We start from the raw sequence: 18,743 nt of genomic DNA on the forward strand, positions 1-18,743 counted from the left end.
TTTTATAAATAATATTTAATCATATACTACTTATAATAATACATATTATTATTATTACAATCTATGCAATATTTATATATATATATAAATATATAATAAATAAATAAAATAAAATAAATTCTCCTTTGGGTGGCGTGAGAGGGGCATGAACAGGGAAATATTACCTAAATGAATATCCTGGAAAATCATGTCAACACAATGCAATGCAGTCCATTCATTATCCTCCACTGATGAATGAATACCTGCTAACTGAATGAATTTTGAGCAGGATGCTGTTTATTACCTCGTCTAAAGCCTGCATGTTGACATGTTGATGTGTGCTATGTCAAGGGCACGGTTGCTGGAGCGTCTCTGTGTGTAGGCCTTGAGGATAATGTCTCCTTGTGTTATTGTGATGTGACAGAATGACCTTTATCGACCCCTTGTGAGACGGTGTAAATAGTGACCTGTCAATATAGTGATCAGAGCCAGCTGAGTTTAATTCTGTGCTTTTGCTTCGTCTCTGACCTTTGCAGAAATGGCAGTGCTGTTAGTCCTCACTCAGCAAAACATCTCAGGTTACACGAGGCCCTGGGAAAGGCTGATGGACTTGCTGTTATTCCACGATCATTCACATGAGCTATTGATTCAGACATGCATTACTCAAATACAATTGAAATATTATTAATTGACTTAAGATCAGACACATAATCATAAGTATGAAACTAAAGAGAAAGCGAATGACTATGATGCTTTTAATGAATTTCAGCACCAATGAAGTGGACAGTGACTAAATCCTGCTGATAGAGAACACTAAAGACTGAACTTTCAAGTTGACCTAAAACTTTAACTTGGTTTAAGAATGAAAAAATAAAATAAAAAATCCCATAGACATTGACCAAGGCTGCGTTTCTCGATAACGATTGATCTTAGGACTTCTACGAGTCATTTTACGATCTTTCATTATTGTTTCACGTGCGTTTCCCCAAAATGCACTTACCGCAATCGCACGTAGCTGTGCTTAAGTGCTACTTAGGAGTCGCTATCCGTTTGTCAAGTGCTGAAATGTCACCTTATAGAATGGCTCGTAATTGTAGTAAACGCTCGTTTATTGAAATGTTAACCTAATGCTGCGTTCCAGACAACTCGGATATAATAACAATTATGTTATATTATATTATATTACATTTATACGTATAATATTATACTTTACCATAAGTATGAAACTAAAGAGAAAGTGAATGACTATTTTAATTTTTATTTTAACTTGGTTTAAGAATGAAAAAAAAAAAAAAAATCCCATAGACATTGACCAGAATATCATAGCAATAAAGAAAAAACATTAGAAAAAGCAAAAAAAAAAAAAAAGAATCTAGTTTTTTTTGCCTTATGTAATTATATTTCTCTAATATTATTTCTTCCTTAAGCAATAAAAAAAGAGTATCTAAGGGGCCCAAAGCTTTCCATATTGGAAGCTGCTGTATTTGGTAATCTTTGGTCATTTTGAAATCAATCAGAAATCAGAAATTACAAAATAATGCAGCAGTTGATCAGCAGTGATGTAGAAAACACATTTATAAACAACATAAAAATAAAAAAATTCTATTGTATAATGAAATGTAATAATATCATTTTTCCCATAGGCAATAAAAAGTGTGTTTGTAAATGCTGTATTTGGTCATCTTGCTCATTTTAAAATGTTTTTGGTGCGTTCTGAATCACAAAATAGACAATTTTAGAATTTGATGAACATGGTTTAAATGATAAAATATTGAAAGAAAAAAAAAATCCTGTAGACACTAAAGGAGGTACCTGAACCATATCTGGAGACCATAATATTATAGCAACCAACTAGAAAGACATTAAAAACAGCATAAAAAACTTTTTTTCTATTTATATGTTTAAAAATGATGAAATGTCAAAAAATCATAGAGACACTTAAGGTGGTAACTGAGCCATATCCAGAGAGCAGAATATTAAAGCAATTTGATAATAAAATTTCTCTCAAGGTAATAATATGATTTCTCCCAATGGGCCCAAAGCTTTTCACAGTAGATGCTGCTGTATCTTGCTCATTTTTGGAATGTGTCTGGTGCAGTTTAAAACAAATTTGATCTTTTTAGGACGTTTTAGTGTATTTGTAAACTGTTCATTTCTAATGTACTTCCATATTTGCTGCCCTGCAGGAAGGAACAGGAGTTGGACTCTGAAGACGCCATCATTCTGCATCAGTTTGCCCGGCCCAAAACTGGAGTCCCTAGCCTGTCCCCCTTTTGCCTGAAGATAGAAACGTACCTGCGGATGGCGGACCTGCCCTACCAGGTATCCAAGTACAGTACATGATGATGAAGATATGTTGTGAAAAGAGATGGACGGTTTTTAAACACAAAACCATTTTCTCCACAGAACTATTTCGATGGGAAGTTGTCTCCTCAAGGGAAGATGCCGTGGATCGCGTATAATAAGGAGCAGGTGTGCGGGACAGAGTTCATCATCGACTTCCTGGAGGAGAAGCTCGGCGTGAACCTCAACTCCAGCCTGAGTCCTCAGGAGAAAGCCATCTCACGCGCCATCACCAAAATGGTGGAGGAGCATTTCTACTGGTGAGACTGAGCTGGTTTTTCTTCACGTTGCTCTTCACGAACAGCCTTTTTTAGTTCATCATTATATTGTTAAAAGACAGATATCAGATGCCTTTCATAAGTGGATTCCAACTTGAACATGACCTACTGAATGATTAAAATGGGTTGATAATCTAAATGCAATGTGTTTCGCTATAGGACGATAGCATACTGTCAATGGGTGGACAATGTGGAGGAGACGCAGAAGATGTTAGCCACAAACGGGCCGCTGAGTGACCTGCTCAGGTGGATCTTGAGTCAGGTGACCGGCAGCATCGTGAAGAGAGAGATGTACGGCCACGGGATCGGACGCTTCTCCAAAGAGGAGGTTTATTCTCTGATGGAGAAAGACATGCGCACCCTTGCCACATTCCTTGGTATGTTTTGAACATCTGAGGCACAGTTTGTGAGCTTTACTCACAGAACTTGCTGCATTTGAGTCATTTTTCATATGCAATTATATAGGTCATTCTAGATGAACCTCCAGAGTTCAGAGCTTTTGAAACAGGTTACAAAATAATGCAGCAATGGATCTGTGCTGCCCTCTAGTGTCCAGTAAGCATAAATCCTCCTTTCACGCTGCAAAAAATGAGCTATTGATTCAGACATGCATTACACAAATACAATTGAAATATTATTAATTGATTTAAGATCAGACACATAATCATAAGTATGAAACTAAACAATTCTGAGAAAAAAAGCCAAATTGTAAGATATAAATGTGCAATTACATGGAAAAAATCAGATAGAATTTCACAATTACCTTAGAAACAAGCTTCCGTAGGTACCTGATCCATATCTAGAGACCAGAACATCATAGAAACAAACCAGAAAACACATTAAAAACATACAAATAATTTAATAATATAATTTCTCCCACAGGCAATAAAAAGTATCTAATGGGCCCGAAGTTCTCCACAGTAGACGCTGCTGTATTTGGTCATCTCGCTCAAGCCATGTGGACTCTCCCAGGAACGCGTCCGGAGCAGTTAATCAAAGGTGAGGTCATGAACTCCTGCTTTTTTTGTTTGGGAATACTGTCATATAAAGTTATGAGCGCATTAACTGACTGAAGCTGCTTCATCGGTGCAGGCGAGTTCATCAACCTGGCCATGTACTGTGAGCGAATCCGCCGCAAATTCTGGCCGGAGTGGTTTGTGGACGTGGATGACCTTTACTACGACGGACTGAGTGAGGAGCCGGATTCTCCTTCCCAGCTTCCGGATTTGGGTCTGTACTCGCGCAGCGGCAGCTTCCAGGAGCAGGAAAGCACTCTGTCGCACCACGACACGCCGTCACCGGACAGCGACGTCACCGGACGCTCTCTGTTCGACTCGGACATGGACACCGAATGCTCGGAAATGGAGCAGTTGAAGTGAAAACCACACCCCCTTGATGATGCATCTGCACGGGCCCCGCCCCCTTTGTTCTCCCACAAGCCCTTTAGAAGGGGAAGGGCTGGTTAAATAAAGACGTGGTGACGTGGCAGCGGTTTTCCCAGACTCTGAGCGAGGGATGGCAATAAATCCGACGGGAAAGGTATTCTGACACTTTTTAATGAATGAAACCGAGGATTTTATTAAATGAGGGAAGGCCAGGCTATAGAGAATCCAGGAAGAAAACAGAATAAAAAAAGAGTGAGAATGACGCTTCAGCTGAATCACTCCTGTGGTGTGACATCATCACTGCGCTGGACATCAGCAGAATGACATCATCTCATGTGACCACTCCCCATTCACCGAGTGTGTTTGTAGCCAAACAGCACTTCTTACATCCTGGGGTTTATTAGTATACGGGTAGACAGACAGAAAGAAGGATTTTGGGTGATGATTGAAATGTGTATATACTTGACTGATTTAGACGGCATAATATCTCATAGTCCATCTAAAATTCATGTCCAGTTTTATTCGGTCAAATCTACAAAGCTAAGACCGGAATATGCAGAGCGAGAAAGCTGATAGATAGTTATTGTGAAAATGTTAGTCTAAGGTTTTTTCCCCCTCAAACCATTGCAGCATAGCAGAATTCCCAAATTGATGATCTTGCCATTTAAATTTTTTATGGCCAATTATGCAATGCATTAATGAATAATTCACCCAAAAATGAAAGTTCTGTAATTGAATCATCCTTATATCATCCCTAGTCTATATGACTTACTTTATTCTGTAGAACATAACGGATACATTTTAAACAAAGTTTATGCATTTTTTTCAAACTATAAAAGCATACAGTGACCAGAGGCTGTCAAGATCTAAAAAAAGCATCATAAAAGTGGTTTATATAACTTCTGCACTGTATTTTAGGTCTTCTGAAGTTACATAGCTTTGTGAGGACCAGATTAACCATATAAAGCAAGCTTGAGATGCATAAAATAATAGCCCCCCCCCAAAAAAAAACATAAAATAAATATATATATATATACTGTATATTTAAATCTATGAATGTGTAGCTAAAAACATCACTTGTGTTTGTCGAACAGCAAACACTTCAGATGGGGATCTGTGATTGTGCAAGAGCGCCTCCTGTGGGCAGCATCATGACAGAAAACACTGGACCAGAATAGAACAGAATACCCTGGTAATGCAGCAGTGTTTCTCAAATGCAGCCATTACAGAAGGAGACGCATAACACAATACAGATGGAGACAGACAGCTGATGTGTGTGAGTGTGTGTGTCCATCTGCTGCATGACTGAGTCACTGAGTCATCGTCACACATGAACATACTCGCAGGAATGATCTCCCAGGGGCCGATGCACAACGAATGAGACTTATGTTTTATCTGTTCCGTAGTGAGATATAATCTGTATCTTGCTGTGCCGTACAAACTTCATTCCTGTTGCCACAAATGCCCTTTTAATATCTTGAACATGATCCTGCATTAAGACGTCGTCTATATAGAGCACTTCTTAGAAAGAATGGGAAGTGTCTCGCCATTTTTACGCCCTTCAAATGCACTTATCTGATGCTTGTTCAAATGCAACGTTATACAGAAATGTGTAGGAAAAATGGTTTATATAAATATCAGGTTAATTAACTGGTGCTTTGCTAGAAATAAAAGGTTTGCGTGCCAGTAATTATTTAAACGTGCCAAAGACTTAAAGGAACGGTTCACCCAAAAATGAAAATTTGCTGTGAATGGGTGCCGTCAGAATGAGAGTCCAGACAGCTGATTAAAAACATCACAATAATCCACACCACTCCAGTCCATCAATTAACATCTTGTGAAGATGGAGAAAACAATATTATGGATAGAGGACTCATATTTTAACCCGAAGCAACAGTTTAAAGTTAAAAATGTCTTAAAGATGAACATGTATCTTACAAACATGCAGCTTTTCACTTTACAAGATGTTAATTGATGGACTGGAGTGGTGTAGATTACTTGTGGATTCTTGTGATGTTTTTATCAGCTGTTTGGACTCTCATTCTGACGGCACCCATTCACTGCAGAGGAGCCAATGGTGAGCAAGTGATGTAATGCTACATTTTTCCAAATCTGTTCTGATGAAGAAACAAACTCATCTACTTCGCAAATTTTCATTTTTGGGTGAACTATTCCTTTAAAGTCCTAAAATTGGCAGCCAGTCTGAGTGCTAGCATCATATTCTTTCTTAAGGTGTTTGTTTGCTTGTTTGTATTGTTCTTGATTTAAGACGTACCTGATTCAAAAAAACAAACAATTATTTATATATTTTTAAAATCTTTTTCTTTTTTTTCTGTATGTAATATGTGTTATTCCTGGACCACTTGACCTTTTTTAATTATCGCTTGTGATTTAATTTATATTTGAAAGTACTGCAAAAGACTTATTATTGACTTTTAATGAGTTTTATATTTTTTTCATGATATCTGTAGTTGTGTTTAAGTTACTCTGAGAGCTGTATGTTTTACACGCTGTTGGTTTGATTATATTGAATGAATTTCAGACGATGCTCACCAGGCCAGAATTCAAGGCTTGTCTTCAAAAACTCACTACAAGCGTTACAGACTATTGCAAATGAATTTTTAATGGTTCCTTGTTGAGCTTTAGTTATAGCTAGATTTATCATCCATACATGACAGTCTTGTACTGTAGTTATTTTCCTCACAAGACATACAGCCCCACTCATATGCCAAAAGTGATGGAAATATGGCAACCCAAAGATAGAATAATGTTGAATGGGCAATAGTAAAAGTTCAAAATCTCTGGGTTTCCTCACAAGTGTGTGCAGATTTTAGAGCCACAGAGTCTGTGTTGTGTGTATCATGACCCTGTTGGATTTATGGATTTATTATGGGCTGCACATAATATTGGAGAGGGAGTGGTTGTGTACATGAACTAATGATCACTGTAACATAAATGAACCAAAATTGTCTGGAGTATGTGTTAAAGATATTCAAAATATTTCATGAAATATAGCTGTATTAAATTAACTGCTTCTGGTTGTGTGGTTTCTGTGTTCATTCTTTAACTCTTAATATTCTTTACTAATACATGATTTAGAATAGCCTATATAGTGTGTCACAAATGGTTGCTTAGTGAAATTATATATTTTTTTATTGTGCTTGTTATATGTTATTAGTTGCATTTTAATTATTTACTAATTCACTTAATCTAAATCAGCTATTAATATCTTAATTTAAAATTCAATATCCACTTTATTTTTCACGTAAAAGCGGAAACAGCCGTTTGTGAATGTGCGAGGCTTCTGGTGTTATCCGCTTCCAGTTATTTTACCCTTACAAAAACTATCCGTTAAGCTGCTTGATATTGCAAACTGGTATTTGTTATATGATTAGGCTATAATATATTATCGTAATCATAAACACACTGGTTTGTAACGCAAATACGTTACTTTGTTACTTTAGTTAACAGCGGCTAATGAAACGGAAGTCTCGCGCATTCAAACAAAATATCATACTTCCGCGTTGCAAAGTAAGGTGAACACTTGCCTGTCCTGTGTGCCAGATTGTTAGAAATCCAACATAAGATTTAGAGAACACGGAGGTTTTAAAATAAATCCAATTTTAAAGTTGATATTCAACCTAAAGCAACCCATAAAGTTTTTATGTGCCACCTGCTTCAAAACAAGAACTTTCCAACGGTAAGAACTTTCTCTCAAACACAACCCGGTCAGGAAAAACTGATACTAACGCTACAAGAGTCAGAATTAATATGATTCACAACCAATATACAATGACTTAAGACTTTTGACTTGCACGTTACCAAATAACCTACCTACACAAATCTTTACAGGTAGGCTACCATCTGCACTGACAACAGACAGACGAGATGAGTGACTACAAACGGTAGGCTATATTTATAAAATACACCCCAAGCTCATATTCCATGACTTTATGACTGTATATTTTGACTAAACAGAACATGCAAACAGATAGACAACTGTAATAAGCTATCTCAATTTCATTAAGAATTGCTTTTCTCCAACACATTATAGGCCTAGTCAATAGATGGCGCTCACAGCACACACACACACACACACACACACACACACACACACAAACAAATGCGGCTTTACGCAGTTTTTCAAGGCAGTGAAAATTCCCAAGGCCCTAGGATCCACTATTCATTAGCCTATAAACACACAGTAAATAAATTGACATCTAGATTTTTAGTCGTTTTCCTAAAAGTGTACATTGATGGAGCAGTAAATTGATTTAAAGGAAATGGCCGATGATATTTGAAAAGACCGTCTGATAAATTAAAATGCAATAGGCTATATTTTATCGTTTAAAAGATATTATTAATTGTTTAAAAGCTATTATTACAATATGATTTAGCAGATCACTAGCAGTATTTTTTTTTGTTTTCATGAATGTAAAGCCATTTACTCGTTTCAATTAAAAAAAAGGCCTATTTAGATCCAGAATAGCATCATAAAATATTCACGTACGTCTCCGATCTCTTTCGGAACACGTTTGAACCCGTCAAATCCGTCTTCATTACCAGTGAAATGGCAAACATTTGCCTCCATGGTCACGCAGAAATCGAAGCGAAGGAATTGGATCTACAGCATCATCTCATCCTGAGGCAACATTATATTCGACAGCCTTGATGCTCGAATAACGTGTGAAATTGTGAATCCATTTATCTTGAGGATCTTCATCCGCGGGGCACAGATTGATGAGAGGCACTTCTTTTTATAAAAACGTATTCATTTAATGACAAAAGGCGTTTAAAAACTGTGCAATTTTTCTGTCAAAACCAAAGACATTACTGGTCTCAATAGGGCACACTGACAGCTTGTGCTTTGGCAGTGCCAGGTTAAGTGCACAAATATACAAGTATTCACAGAGCCATAGAAAATTCAAATGAAAAATCCACGCACAATGTCCTTGTTTTTCGATGCAGGCCATCAAATCAGCGTAACACAGCTGGTGTAATATTTCCCGTTAAAGAAAAAGAGACAAATTTGGGATAAACAAGAAACACAAAAGAGCAAACAAATACACAAACATGTTGAGGCTTATACATTTAATTGACGCACAAAATCACACAATGTTATTAAAATAATAATGGGCAAGATTAACTGGCCTCTATTAGTCTATTATTATTATTATTATTATTATTATTATTATTACATTGTCGTTGTTGTTTTTAAATCTTGAACGGTGTTACTGTAATAATTACAAGCAAGAACAATTTGCTTTTATTATTATTATTATGTCGTCATCAATGTAGTTTTTACATCTTGCCATTTCCATACAAAGCGTTTCCAGACAAATGACTGAAATTAAATAAAAGCTTGGTTTGTTGTTATCTTTAATATAAAATATAATAAATTATACGAGTCAGTTTTGGTTTCTTTTAGATTTCCTAGATTATAAAAGGCTAAATAACCAAAAATGGTTTAAATTAAGAGGAGGAAGAATCTTTATAAACAAGCCACTGTCTCAAATCATGAACGCTTTTGGTGCACGCTTATAGAAATTCAGTCAAAATGTTAAGAAAACCCAAACTGGGTGGTTAATTATAAAGAGCTGGTATCCATTAATTTTATTTGTGAATAGAAATTTCGATATGTTCCACAACACTCTGCGATTCTGGGTTTTACTGTTTCCTCAGGCCTCTGTTTTGCACCAGCTGTGTGCATTCGTGATCTGCATGAAATCAGGCTGCTTTGCCTGTGAAAGACACACAGCAGCACTTGGCAGCCTTTGTTGTGACGGAAATTAGACTTTTAAAGAATTGATCACGTTTGCATTTAACAGTGATAATTTTAGATATGTTAATATGTACATAGTGTTAATAATAACAATAAAACAACAATAATAAATATTATTGTTATTGTAAATTTTTCGTATTAGGAATTTTTGGATTTTTAAAATTTTAAATAATTTAGAGCTATTTAGTTTATTATTATGATTATGATTATGATTATTATTAGGTTATTTATTGCCATTAATATATAAAGGCGAATGAAATGCAGACATAATTTTAATCAGTATTAAACCTTTTGTGATCGTGACGGTAATAATAATAATAATAATAACGAAGCATTTTCCATTTATATATGGAAGAGAGTGTGCACAGTAGACTGCACCGAAATTAATTTCAATCAGTAAGAAACCTTTTGTGGTCATGAGGGGAAGATGGCGCGCCCCTGACGCCTTTTTTCACAGCTTTCGGTTGGAAGTGATATGATGCTTTCACAGATCCTCGGACTTGAAAAAAGAAATCTCTTAAATAAAAGAATATTTATGTTCCCTCTTTAGGTTCAGCCGCGGCGCATAACGCCTCAGAGCGTGTTTTCTGGCGCCCGCGCCCGTATATTGTTCGCGCAACCACGCGCGCTCTCCGCGCCCTCGGAGGTGCCACACACACAGGAGACACTTCATCACCGTCGGTCCGCCCCGAGCGGGCTTGTGACCGGGACAAAGAGACAGTCGATTATGTTTCAGGCCGCCCCTTTCTCACGGAACAGGTGTCTGCGCGCCGTGGTGAGGCGAGGCGTCCCCGTACACATCCTCGTTCCCGGCCATCGGTCCGTTTTGGGGCGTCATTCGCTTCTCCTTCTGCCGCCGGTTGCAGAACCAAACCCGCACCACCTCCTTCTCCAGCTGCAGGCTGTTCGCCAACGAGTTGATCTCCGACGCGCCGGGTTTGGGGCACTTGAGGAAATGGCTCTCCAGGGCCCCTTTGACACTCACCTCGATGGAGGTCCGCTTTTTCCTCTTCCTCCCCTGAGCCGCGATCTTATCCAGGCTGGTCGGGCTTCCCGAGGTGGAGTCCGCCTCCTCCAGCCATTTGTTCAGCAGGGGCTTGAGTTTGCACATGTTCTTGAAGCTCAGCTGGAGCGCCTCGAACCTGCAGATGGTGGTCTGGGAGAAGACGTTGCCGTAGAGGGTGCCCAGCGCGAGCCCCACGTCCGCCTGCGTAAAACCCAGCTTGATCCGGCGCTGCTTGAACTGCTTGGCGAACTGCTCCAGGTCGTCTGAGGTCGGCGTGTCCTCGTCTGAGTGCAGGCTCTGCGGATGGCCGTGCTCGCTCAGATGAGGGCTGTGGTGCTCCTCGTGGTGCATCCCCGGCTCGCCGTACCCGGACTGAGAGTAGATCAAGCTCTGCCCGTTGGAGGTGCTCATGCTCGGCATGGTGGTGGCGCGCCAAGCGCCTGCCTCGTGATGCTGCTGGCTCTGCTGCACCAGATGCGCCTGCCGCGGCGAATGCTGCAGCACCTCCACCGGCTTAATGTCCTGCTCGCTCAGCGGGCTGGCGGGCCACGGCGACCCCTCTCCCCCGTGAGACAGCGCCGCCGTCAGCCACTGGTGCGCGTGGCCGAGCGTGCTCCCGCTGCTCTGCAGGGTGGTGTACTCGCTTTGCAGAAGGCTGTGCGCGTCCCTGTAGGCCGGCGGCGGCGGCGTCTGCTGCATGCTGCCGGGCTCCGAGCTGGACGTGAGGATGCTGTAGTGGTTGGACGCCGCGGTCGCCATAGTTTCCACAGCTACTCTGTGCCACAGGCGGCTCCCCAGCGCGCCAGAGCCGCGAGGACGCAGAGATCCTGAGATCCGCCTCGCGCTGCTGTCGATTGGTCAGAAGCCCGTGAGATAGCGCCGCCGTCAGCCACTGGTGCGCATGGCCAAGCGTGCTGCCGCTGCTCTGCAGGGTGGTGTACTCGCTCTGCAGAAGGCTGTGCGCGTCTCTGTAGGCCTGCGGCGGCGGCGTCTGCTGCATGCTGCCGGGCTCCGAGCTGGACGTGAGGATGCTGTAGTGGTTGGACGCCGCGGTCGCCATAGTTTCCACAGCTACTCTGTGCCACAGGCGGCTCCCCAGCGCGCCAGAGCCGCGAGGACGCAGAGATCCTGAGATCCGCCTCGCGCTGCTGTCGATTGGTCAGAAGCGCTTGACAGATGCGGCAGCGGCGCGTTCATTGGTCACAGTAGAGTCGACACTGAAGCCCCATCCCATTGCGCTCCACTGAAAACAAGCACAGAGGGATCAGCAGTGACAGGGCGCAATGGGCTCCAAAGGTATCCAGCCTGGCTTTCGTTAACTTTTTCTTTAGGTTTAAATGCTTCGCAATTTAGTAGTAATATGCTGTTTTACTTGGCTGTTACTTATATGATAGTCATTCCAATAGAATTAAATAATTAATTTTAGATTAATTTCGTTGTTATTGGTTATTTTATGAGTGTTTTGTTCAAAAAGGAATACATTTGTTTTTAATATTATCCGTGAAAACTAGCATATGAAAACATTTTTTAAATATATTTTTATAACCGTGTTTATTATATATCATGTTAGCATTTCAAATAAATGGTAAATAAATTTGAGTCAAAAACCTAATATTTTTGTATATTTAACTGTGTATCTCTCTCTCTTTCTCGCTCTCCCTCTCTCTCTCTCTCTCTCTCTATATATATATATGCAATAGTAATTAATATTTATAAAAGTAAACCTAAACATATGTTTATATAGTTCTTTTAAATATTTCTTATATACAGTAATCTGTAGTTCAAATAAATTAATAAATAAACAAAAAATTGATAAAGACAATACAAAAGTGCAAGACGTTTTTTTTTAATTTAAATATATCTATATCTTATAACTGGATAAAACAATATGCTCTTTTACAATAAAAAATGAATTAATAAGACGTGATATATTTCATATAGAAAATTAAAAAAGACTATTAATCATAAATTCAGAAATGTGCCCTGCACTTTAAAATATCACCATCATTCCATCCTTTTAACGTCTATCTGTTTCACAATACTTTGTCATTTCTACTCAATTTTTAACTTAATTTTCTTCATTAAAATTATATTTCAAAAATGTGTTTTCTTCATTAAAATTAAATTCAAAATGGTTGAAAAGGTGCAGTGAGCTCACAGCTGTTATTGACACCAATTTTTTTACTTAAAAAAAATAAGGCAAAAAAAATCACAATAATTATAGATTTCCATGAAGTGTAATGTTAGCCATCCTTACAATGTATATGATTATTAAATGGGTATCTGTGCATTAATAATTATTTTAGACTCAAGTGACATTATAATAATTCTGTTTGTTTATATTATTATATGGATGAAATAACAGCACTCTGTGTTCTGATGGGATTTCAGAGTCTCTCTGTGTCTCTCTCATGGCTCAAGGAGGGGGCATATTTCTCGGGCCCCTGTCCGTTGCCATGGCGAGAGGTGAATGAAACAACGCCGCCCACGTCACAGCTGCTCGAGCCTTTTCTCTCTCTCTCCCTGTGCACATAAAGCCCATTTCAAAGCCTGAAAAGCGCACACAGGGCACCGCAGGGCCAGAGAGAGGTGAATGGCAGACTCTACCTCCACTCCAGCCACGGCCTTTTGTAAACATGCACCCACATGCACTGTTCTCCACACATTTTTTTGCACTTCTTTATAATGCATCTCTGTGTGCAGTGCAAAAAATACATGGTAGTAGCATGTCTAAAAAAGCATGATAGTCCCATGATACTTATTGTGAGTGCAGATTGCCAAATGCTCATGAGTTTTGGTGAAACGCAAGGAGCGGTCGTGTTAATTGAGTTGTAATTTTAAGATTCAGAAACTTTAACACAGTTGTGCATGGCCAAGCAGAAAACACATTAGCATAATAAAGTAATATGCAAACTGTGGGCTGTTCAATTACACATCCTAATAACGCATAAACGATGCTAGACCCGTTAAAGGGACGTAAAGGCCTAGTGTTTATTATTATTAAACAGTTATCTCTCTGGTATAGTTCCTCCAGTCTGCGTTTGAGAGAATAAGAATTAATGGTGAATAATCTGAGCAATAAATTAGCAGTAATTATATCGACCCTGTGCTGGAGTTATTTAATTTCTCATGGCTTAATTAGATAGGACTGTTGAGTAACTAAATGTTCCAATTCAAAACATGATCATCATGGGAATTTTTCTTTTTATACTTTTTTTCTCCATAGCAGGAACAGAACAGTCTGGTAATACTGAGTAATAACTTTCTATGACTCCATGAAGCCCATATTTTTTTTATAATAAAATAAAATAAATAATATATAAAATATATACATTCCTACTGAAAAAAAGTTTAGTTTTGGCATAGTAACAATTTTTATTCAGAAATTGTTAGTATACATAATCACAAAGGAGTGGCCAGTAACACAGTGAATTAAATTTTTGAAGTAGAAAAAAATGAAAAAGTATCTTTGTTTTGTAAAACATCAGTAATATTTGTTTACTACTTCGAAAAATCTTTTAGCATTTTTTATTGCTTCAGTATTTGCATTTTCAATAAAATGCACTGAAAACAAATCAATTGCAATTTATGTCATACAGTAAGTATATATTTCATTTTACATTGTGTTGTGTTTTGAATGTGTGTGTGGGGTTTGTTTGGGGTTCACCTGTGGTAGATATAAGGGGTGGATGAGCTCCTACAGACCCTTATTCACATGAAATTAGTCTGCACAAAGGGCTCGTTAAATCTGTAATCCCACATGCCTCCTCTCCCTTTGATAGTGTTGGTCAGCTGTGAGCGAATGGCTATTATGCTCCTTATAAAAGAGGGGCAGTTCAGCTCTCTGTATTAAGACCCCCACTGCGCATGGCAAAACTGGGGTCAGTAGCACCCCAAACACAGTCTATCACACATACATGCAGCAGAAACACTGGCTCATCACATGTGTCATTCGATCAAACCCTTCAGAAACCACCTGTTTCAAAAACATTTTGGTGTGAAAGTGAATCTGATGAGTACTGTTTAAAAATAATAAAATGCTTGTGCTTGCAATATTTCACTGAACAAATATTTAAAATCAAATAAATGTTAAAGCCACTTCTTTGAAAACCCACTATCAGCTATATTTTTATATTAAATATCATAGCTAAAATAAGGTTCTGTATACTGTATGCTCAATGCATATACTAATATTTAAAAATCATATTAATAATAGTAATAATAATATTTATCTTGCTCTTTTTCCTCTTACACCCGATAACTCTAAATTTTTATCGGGTAGTTGTTTAAATATTAATACTTTGGAAGCCCGGCAGGTACAGCCGTTATTACAACGAATGCAGAATTACATGTATTTTTCACAAGGGTTTTGGATTTTAATGGGGGTTATGATTTAAGCTCCTGCGTGCTTCTATCCCTTCTATGGTCTGAGCATTCAGATTTTAGCTCCATGTCTGCTACAATGTTCCTTTAATTTAGAGCATTTGTGAGGATTATGTATTTTCCGCCTGATTGTGACAAACATTTGGCGCTGGTTGGAGTGAGTGGGAAAATGACATTGCATCATCAGATTAAGTAGGTAATCCAGAGGTGTCTGTGTCTCTGGCTTTGTGTGGGAGGATATAATGAACACACTAATTAGGGGTATTATTTAGATAATGGGTGTAAATCTTTGTCTGAGAAGCTTAGGCAGTTATGATAAAACTGTAATGTGCAAATCCAAAGTCATTAAGATATTTAGTTGATTGTCCAAGATCTTTGGAAGGCGGCTAACTCGCAGCCTGATAGCGCTGATTGATTCCCCTGTTCCCTGAACTTGTATGACTTGATGAAATAAAACTTAAGTCTCTTTTTCTCCTGGACTCAGATGCAAGAGTTTGGTAGTTTAATGGCTGATTGGATTTTACTGCCATTGAGACCAGACCATTAAAAATCCACATGGGTGTTTTGCTCGTTTTGCATCCTGATCTATTCTCTGAGGATGTGAGAGTATAAATATGGCATGTTTTCAGGGTCGCTGTGGCTTTAAATTTTCTTCCAAATGCAAGCACATGACCTTTTGTTATGTGTGCTTAAACCTCAGTGTCACAACAACCTCATGATTGTAGCTAGCACGTTAAACATTGAACTTGAGGATATGCTGCTTCTGATTGGTCAGTAGCTCAATTCAGTGGTCTGATGTTTTGTAAGATTCACTGTCGTCCAATACAACTCTGTACATCAGAAATTGACACAACTGAAACGGGTAATTCAATCGCAACTAGCGCCATCTTTCGTCTCAGTTAGGGATTGTAGTGCAAATGACTTCAGAAGACTTTATTACTATAAGAGTATATTACTATATTTATTACTATATTGTATATTACTGTAACATTTTTGCTGCGCCTCTTATTTTTCATAATTATTAAAATAATGTACTAGTAAAATTTATGGAATTATAGAATATATAGCTAAATTAAAACTCAGTATTTCATGTTAATGGAACCAGCTGACTGGACATCATTTCTGTATTTGCAATATATATATTTCAGCATAGAAAAGTTCTAATGTCGGCACCGGTAGCCTCGTGGTTAATGCGTCGACATATAGCAAAACTGGGCTCACAGCGACCCGAGTTCAAATCCCGCCTTGAGGTCCTTTGCTGGTCCCGCTCCCCTCTCTCCACCCAATACTTTCCTGTCATCTCTCCACTGTCCTCTTAAAATAAAAAGGGCACAAAAAAAGATATGTTCTAGAACATTTGAAAATTATCCTATGAATTGTAATATATGAACAGCATCAGAACATTCCAACAGCTCTGGAACATTAGAACTCTCTCCATTTAAGCAAGAACCTCTGCATTAGAATGTTCCAGTAATCTAGAACAATAAAATTCTGTTTAAGTAAGTAAAAATTTGTGAATTTGAGCATCAAAACATCTCCAAGGTTCTAGACCATTCTAGAACATTAGAACTGTCCTTAGAACTCTCAGCATCAGAACATCCCAGTGATCTAGAACAGTAAAATTCTTGTCATGTGTGAATGTTAGCATCAAACACTACCAGTGTTCTAGATATCTATAATGTAGGCATAAACTTCAGCATTTTAGAATATTATAACTATCCTAATGTGTCTTTAGCATCAGAAAATTCCAGTGATCTAGAACAACAAAATTCTGTTTAAGTAAAATTCAGTAAAAATGTGTGAATATCAGCATCAAAACACCTCCAATGTTCTAGAACATTTAATTATCTATAACGTTCTATAGCATTCTAGAACATTAGAATTCCCCTAATGTGTCTTCAGCATCAGAACATTCCAGTCATTTAGAACAGTAAAATTATGTTTTAGTAAAAATCTGTTAAAATGTGTGAATATGCATCAAAACCTCAGCAACAGAACACTCCAAGGATCTAGATCTCCAAGAATCTAGTTAAAATTGTGTTCAAGTAAAAATATGTGAACATCAGCATCAGAATTACCTTAGTGTTCTAGGCCATTAGATATCTATAATATTCTATAGCGTTCTAGAACATTAGAACTCTCCTAATGTGTCCTCAGCATTAGAACATTCCAGTCATCTAGAACAGTAAACTTCTGTTGAAGTGAAATTCAGTAAAAGTGTATGAATTTCACCTTCAAGCCACCTCCAATGTTCTAGAGCATTCTAGAACATTAGAACCCTCCTAATGTGTCCTCAGCATCTTAAAATTCTAGTAATTTAGAACAATAATATTATGTTCACGTAAAATGTATAAATATTAGCATAAACATCTTCAGTGTTCTAGACCATTTGATACATATACAATTCTATAGCATTCTAGAGCATTAGAACTCTCGTAATGTCTCCTGACTCCTCAGCATCAGAATATTCCAGTGATCTATAACAGTAAAATTCTGTTCAAATAAAATTCTGTATAATTGTATAAATATCAGCATTAAAACATCTCCAGTGTTCTAGACTATTAGATATCTATAACATTCTATAGCATTCTAGAACATTACAAATCTTCTAGTGTCCGCAACATTAGAACATTCCAGTGAACTAGATAAATAAAATTCTGTTCAAGACCATTAGATATCTACAACATAGTCATAAACTTCAGAACTGTAGAATATTAATGTGTGAACTACAGCAGCAGAACTCTCTAAGGATTCTAGAACATTGAAATTATCCTCATGTATAAACACATTAGAACTCTCTTTATATGTGAACTCCAGCATCAGAACATTCCCATGATTCAAGAACATTCATACTCCCCTCATGAACCTCAGAACACTCTTCTAGAACAGGAGAATCTTGAAAGCCCTCGTGGATCGATAGAGATGGGCTAACCTCAGATTAAACCCAGATTTCAAGCCCGGTTTGTCTCGCTGGGAATTTATACAGAAGTATATCAGTCCAGATCAATACAGCTGTCTGAACTAAAATGGCTGTTAATCTCTCCAGTTGAACACTGATGGCCACACTAACAGCTGAAGAAGAGCTGAATCTGTGCATCCAGCACAGGTTAACAGTGAAACTCCGGTCACACAGCGGAGATGGAATGGAAGGTGTTTAGCTGTTAGTGAGCACTAAATGGTCCAACTACACATTAGAAAGGAATAATACCCCTTTGTTTGGGCCTTTGTTGTGTGTGTGTGTGTAAGTGGGGGTTAAAATATGTCTGAGTGCATGATTGTACATTAAATGCATGGTTAAAAAAGTTTGAGACAAACATCAAATTCAGCTTTTTAATGCACATTTTCTCTCTTTCTCCACTCAAGCCTCACTAAAGCGTTCACCACGTTTAGGTCACTTTCCCAAGAGCATGTCTCCCCCTTCCTGAACAGATAAAAAATAGAGAAAGAAGGGAAAAAAGAATTGAGTGGTTTAAGGCAGGACACCATCTGTCCTCCGCCATAAAGGACCAAGGATATCTTGGAGTGTTTGTGTGTGTGCGAGTGGGAGGGTGGGATTGTGAAGTGGTTTGCTGGCCCAACAGAGGGGC

The 18,743-nt window shown here is 38.3% G+C and overlaps 2 protein-coding genes across 2 annotated transcripts in view; one reads left to right on the top strand and one right to left on the bottom strand.

Moving 5' to 3' along the window:
* The window catches only part of LOC107726027 (failed axon connections homolog), a 6,297-nt gene extending 1,316 nt beyond the window's left edge, over nucleotides 1–4,981 (top strand). The window contains exons 2-6 of the mRNA XM_016535491.1: nucleotides 2,166–2,301; nucleotides 2,386–2,582; nucleotides 2,760–2,977; nucleotides 3,483–3,599; nucleotides 3,693–4,981. Of these exons, the coding sequence (XP_016390977.1) occupies nucleotides 2,166–2,301; nucleotides 2,386–2,582; nucleotides 2,760–2,977; nucleotides 3,483–3,599; nucleotides 3,693–3,979 (955 nt within the window). The 3' untranslated portion in view covers nucleotides 3,980–4,981. The remainder of the gene's footprint in view (nucleotides 1–2,165; nucleotides 2,302–2,385; nucleotides 2,583–2,759; nucleotides 2,978–3,482; nucleotides 3,600–3,692) is intronic.
* Nucleotides 4,982–10,400: 5,419 nt separating this feature from the next.
* On the bottom strand, nucleotides 10,401–11,572 carry LOC107726028 (POU domain, class 3, transcription factor 2-like). The gene has a single exon (XM_016535492.1). It carries the CDS (start codon nucleotides 11,530–11,532, stop codon nucleotides 10,516–10,518), a length of 1,017 nt encoding a protein of 338 aa, XP_016390978.1. The 5' UTR covers nucleotides 11,533–11,572; the 3' UTR covers nucleotides 10,401–10,515.
* Nucleotides 11,573–18,743: the final 7,171 nt, after the last annotated feature.

Source organism: Sinocyclocheilus rhinocerous, unplaced genomic scaffold, assembly GCF_001515625.1.
Source record: "Sinocyclocheilus rhinocerous isolate Xijiao unplaced genomic scaffold, SAMN03320098_v1.1 scaffold395, whole genome shotgun sequence".
NCBI lineage: Eukaryota > Metazoa > Chordata > Actinopteri > Cypriniformes > Cyprinidae > Sinocyclocheilus > Sinocyclocheilus rhinocerous.

What these genes read in the sequence shown, in the direction of transcription:
- LOC107726028 (XM_016535492.1), bottom strand. Translation starts at nt 11,532, where the DNA reads ATGGCGACCGCGGCGTCCAACCACTACAGCATCCTCACGTCCAGCTCG.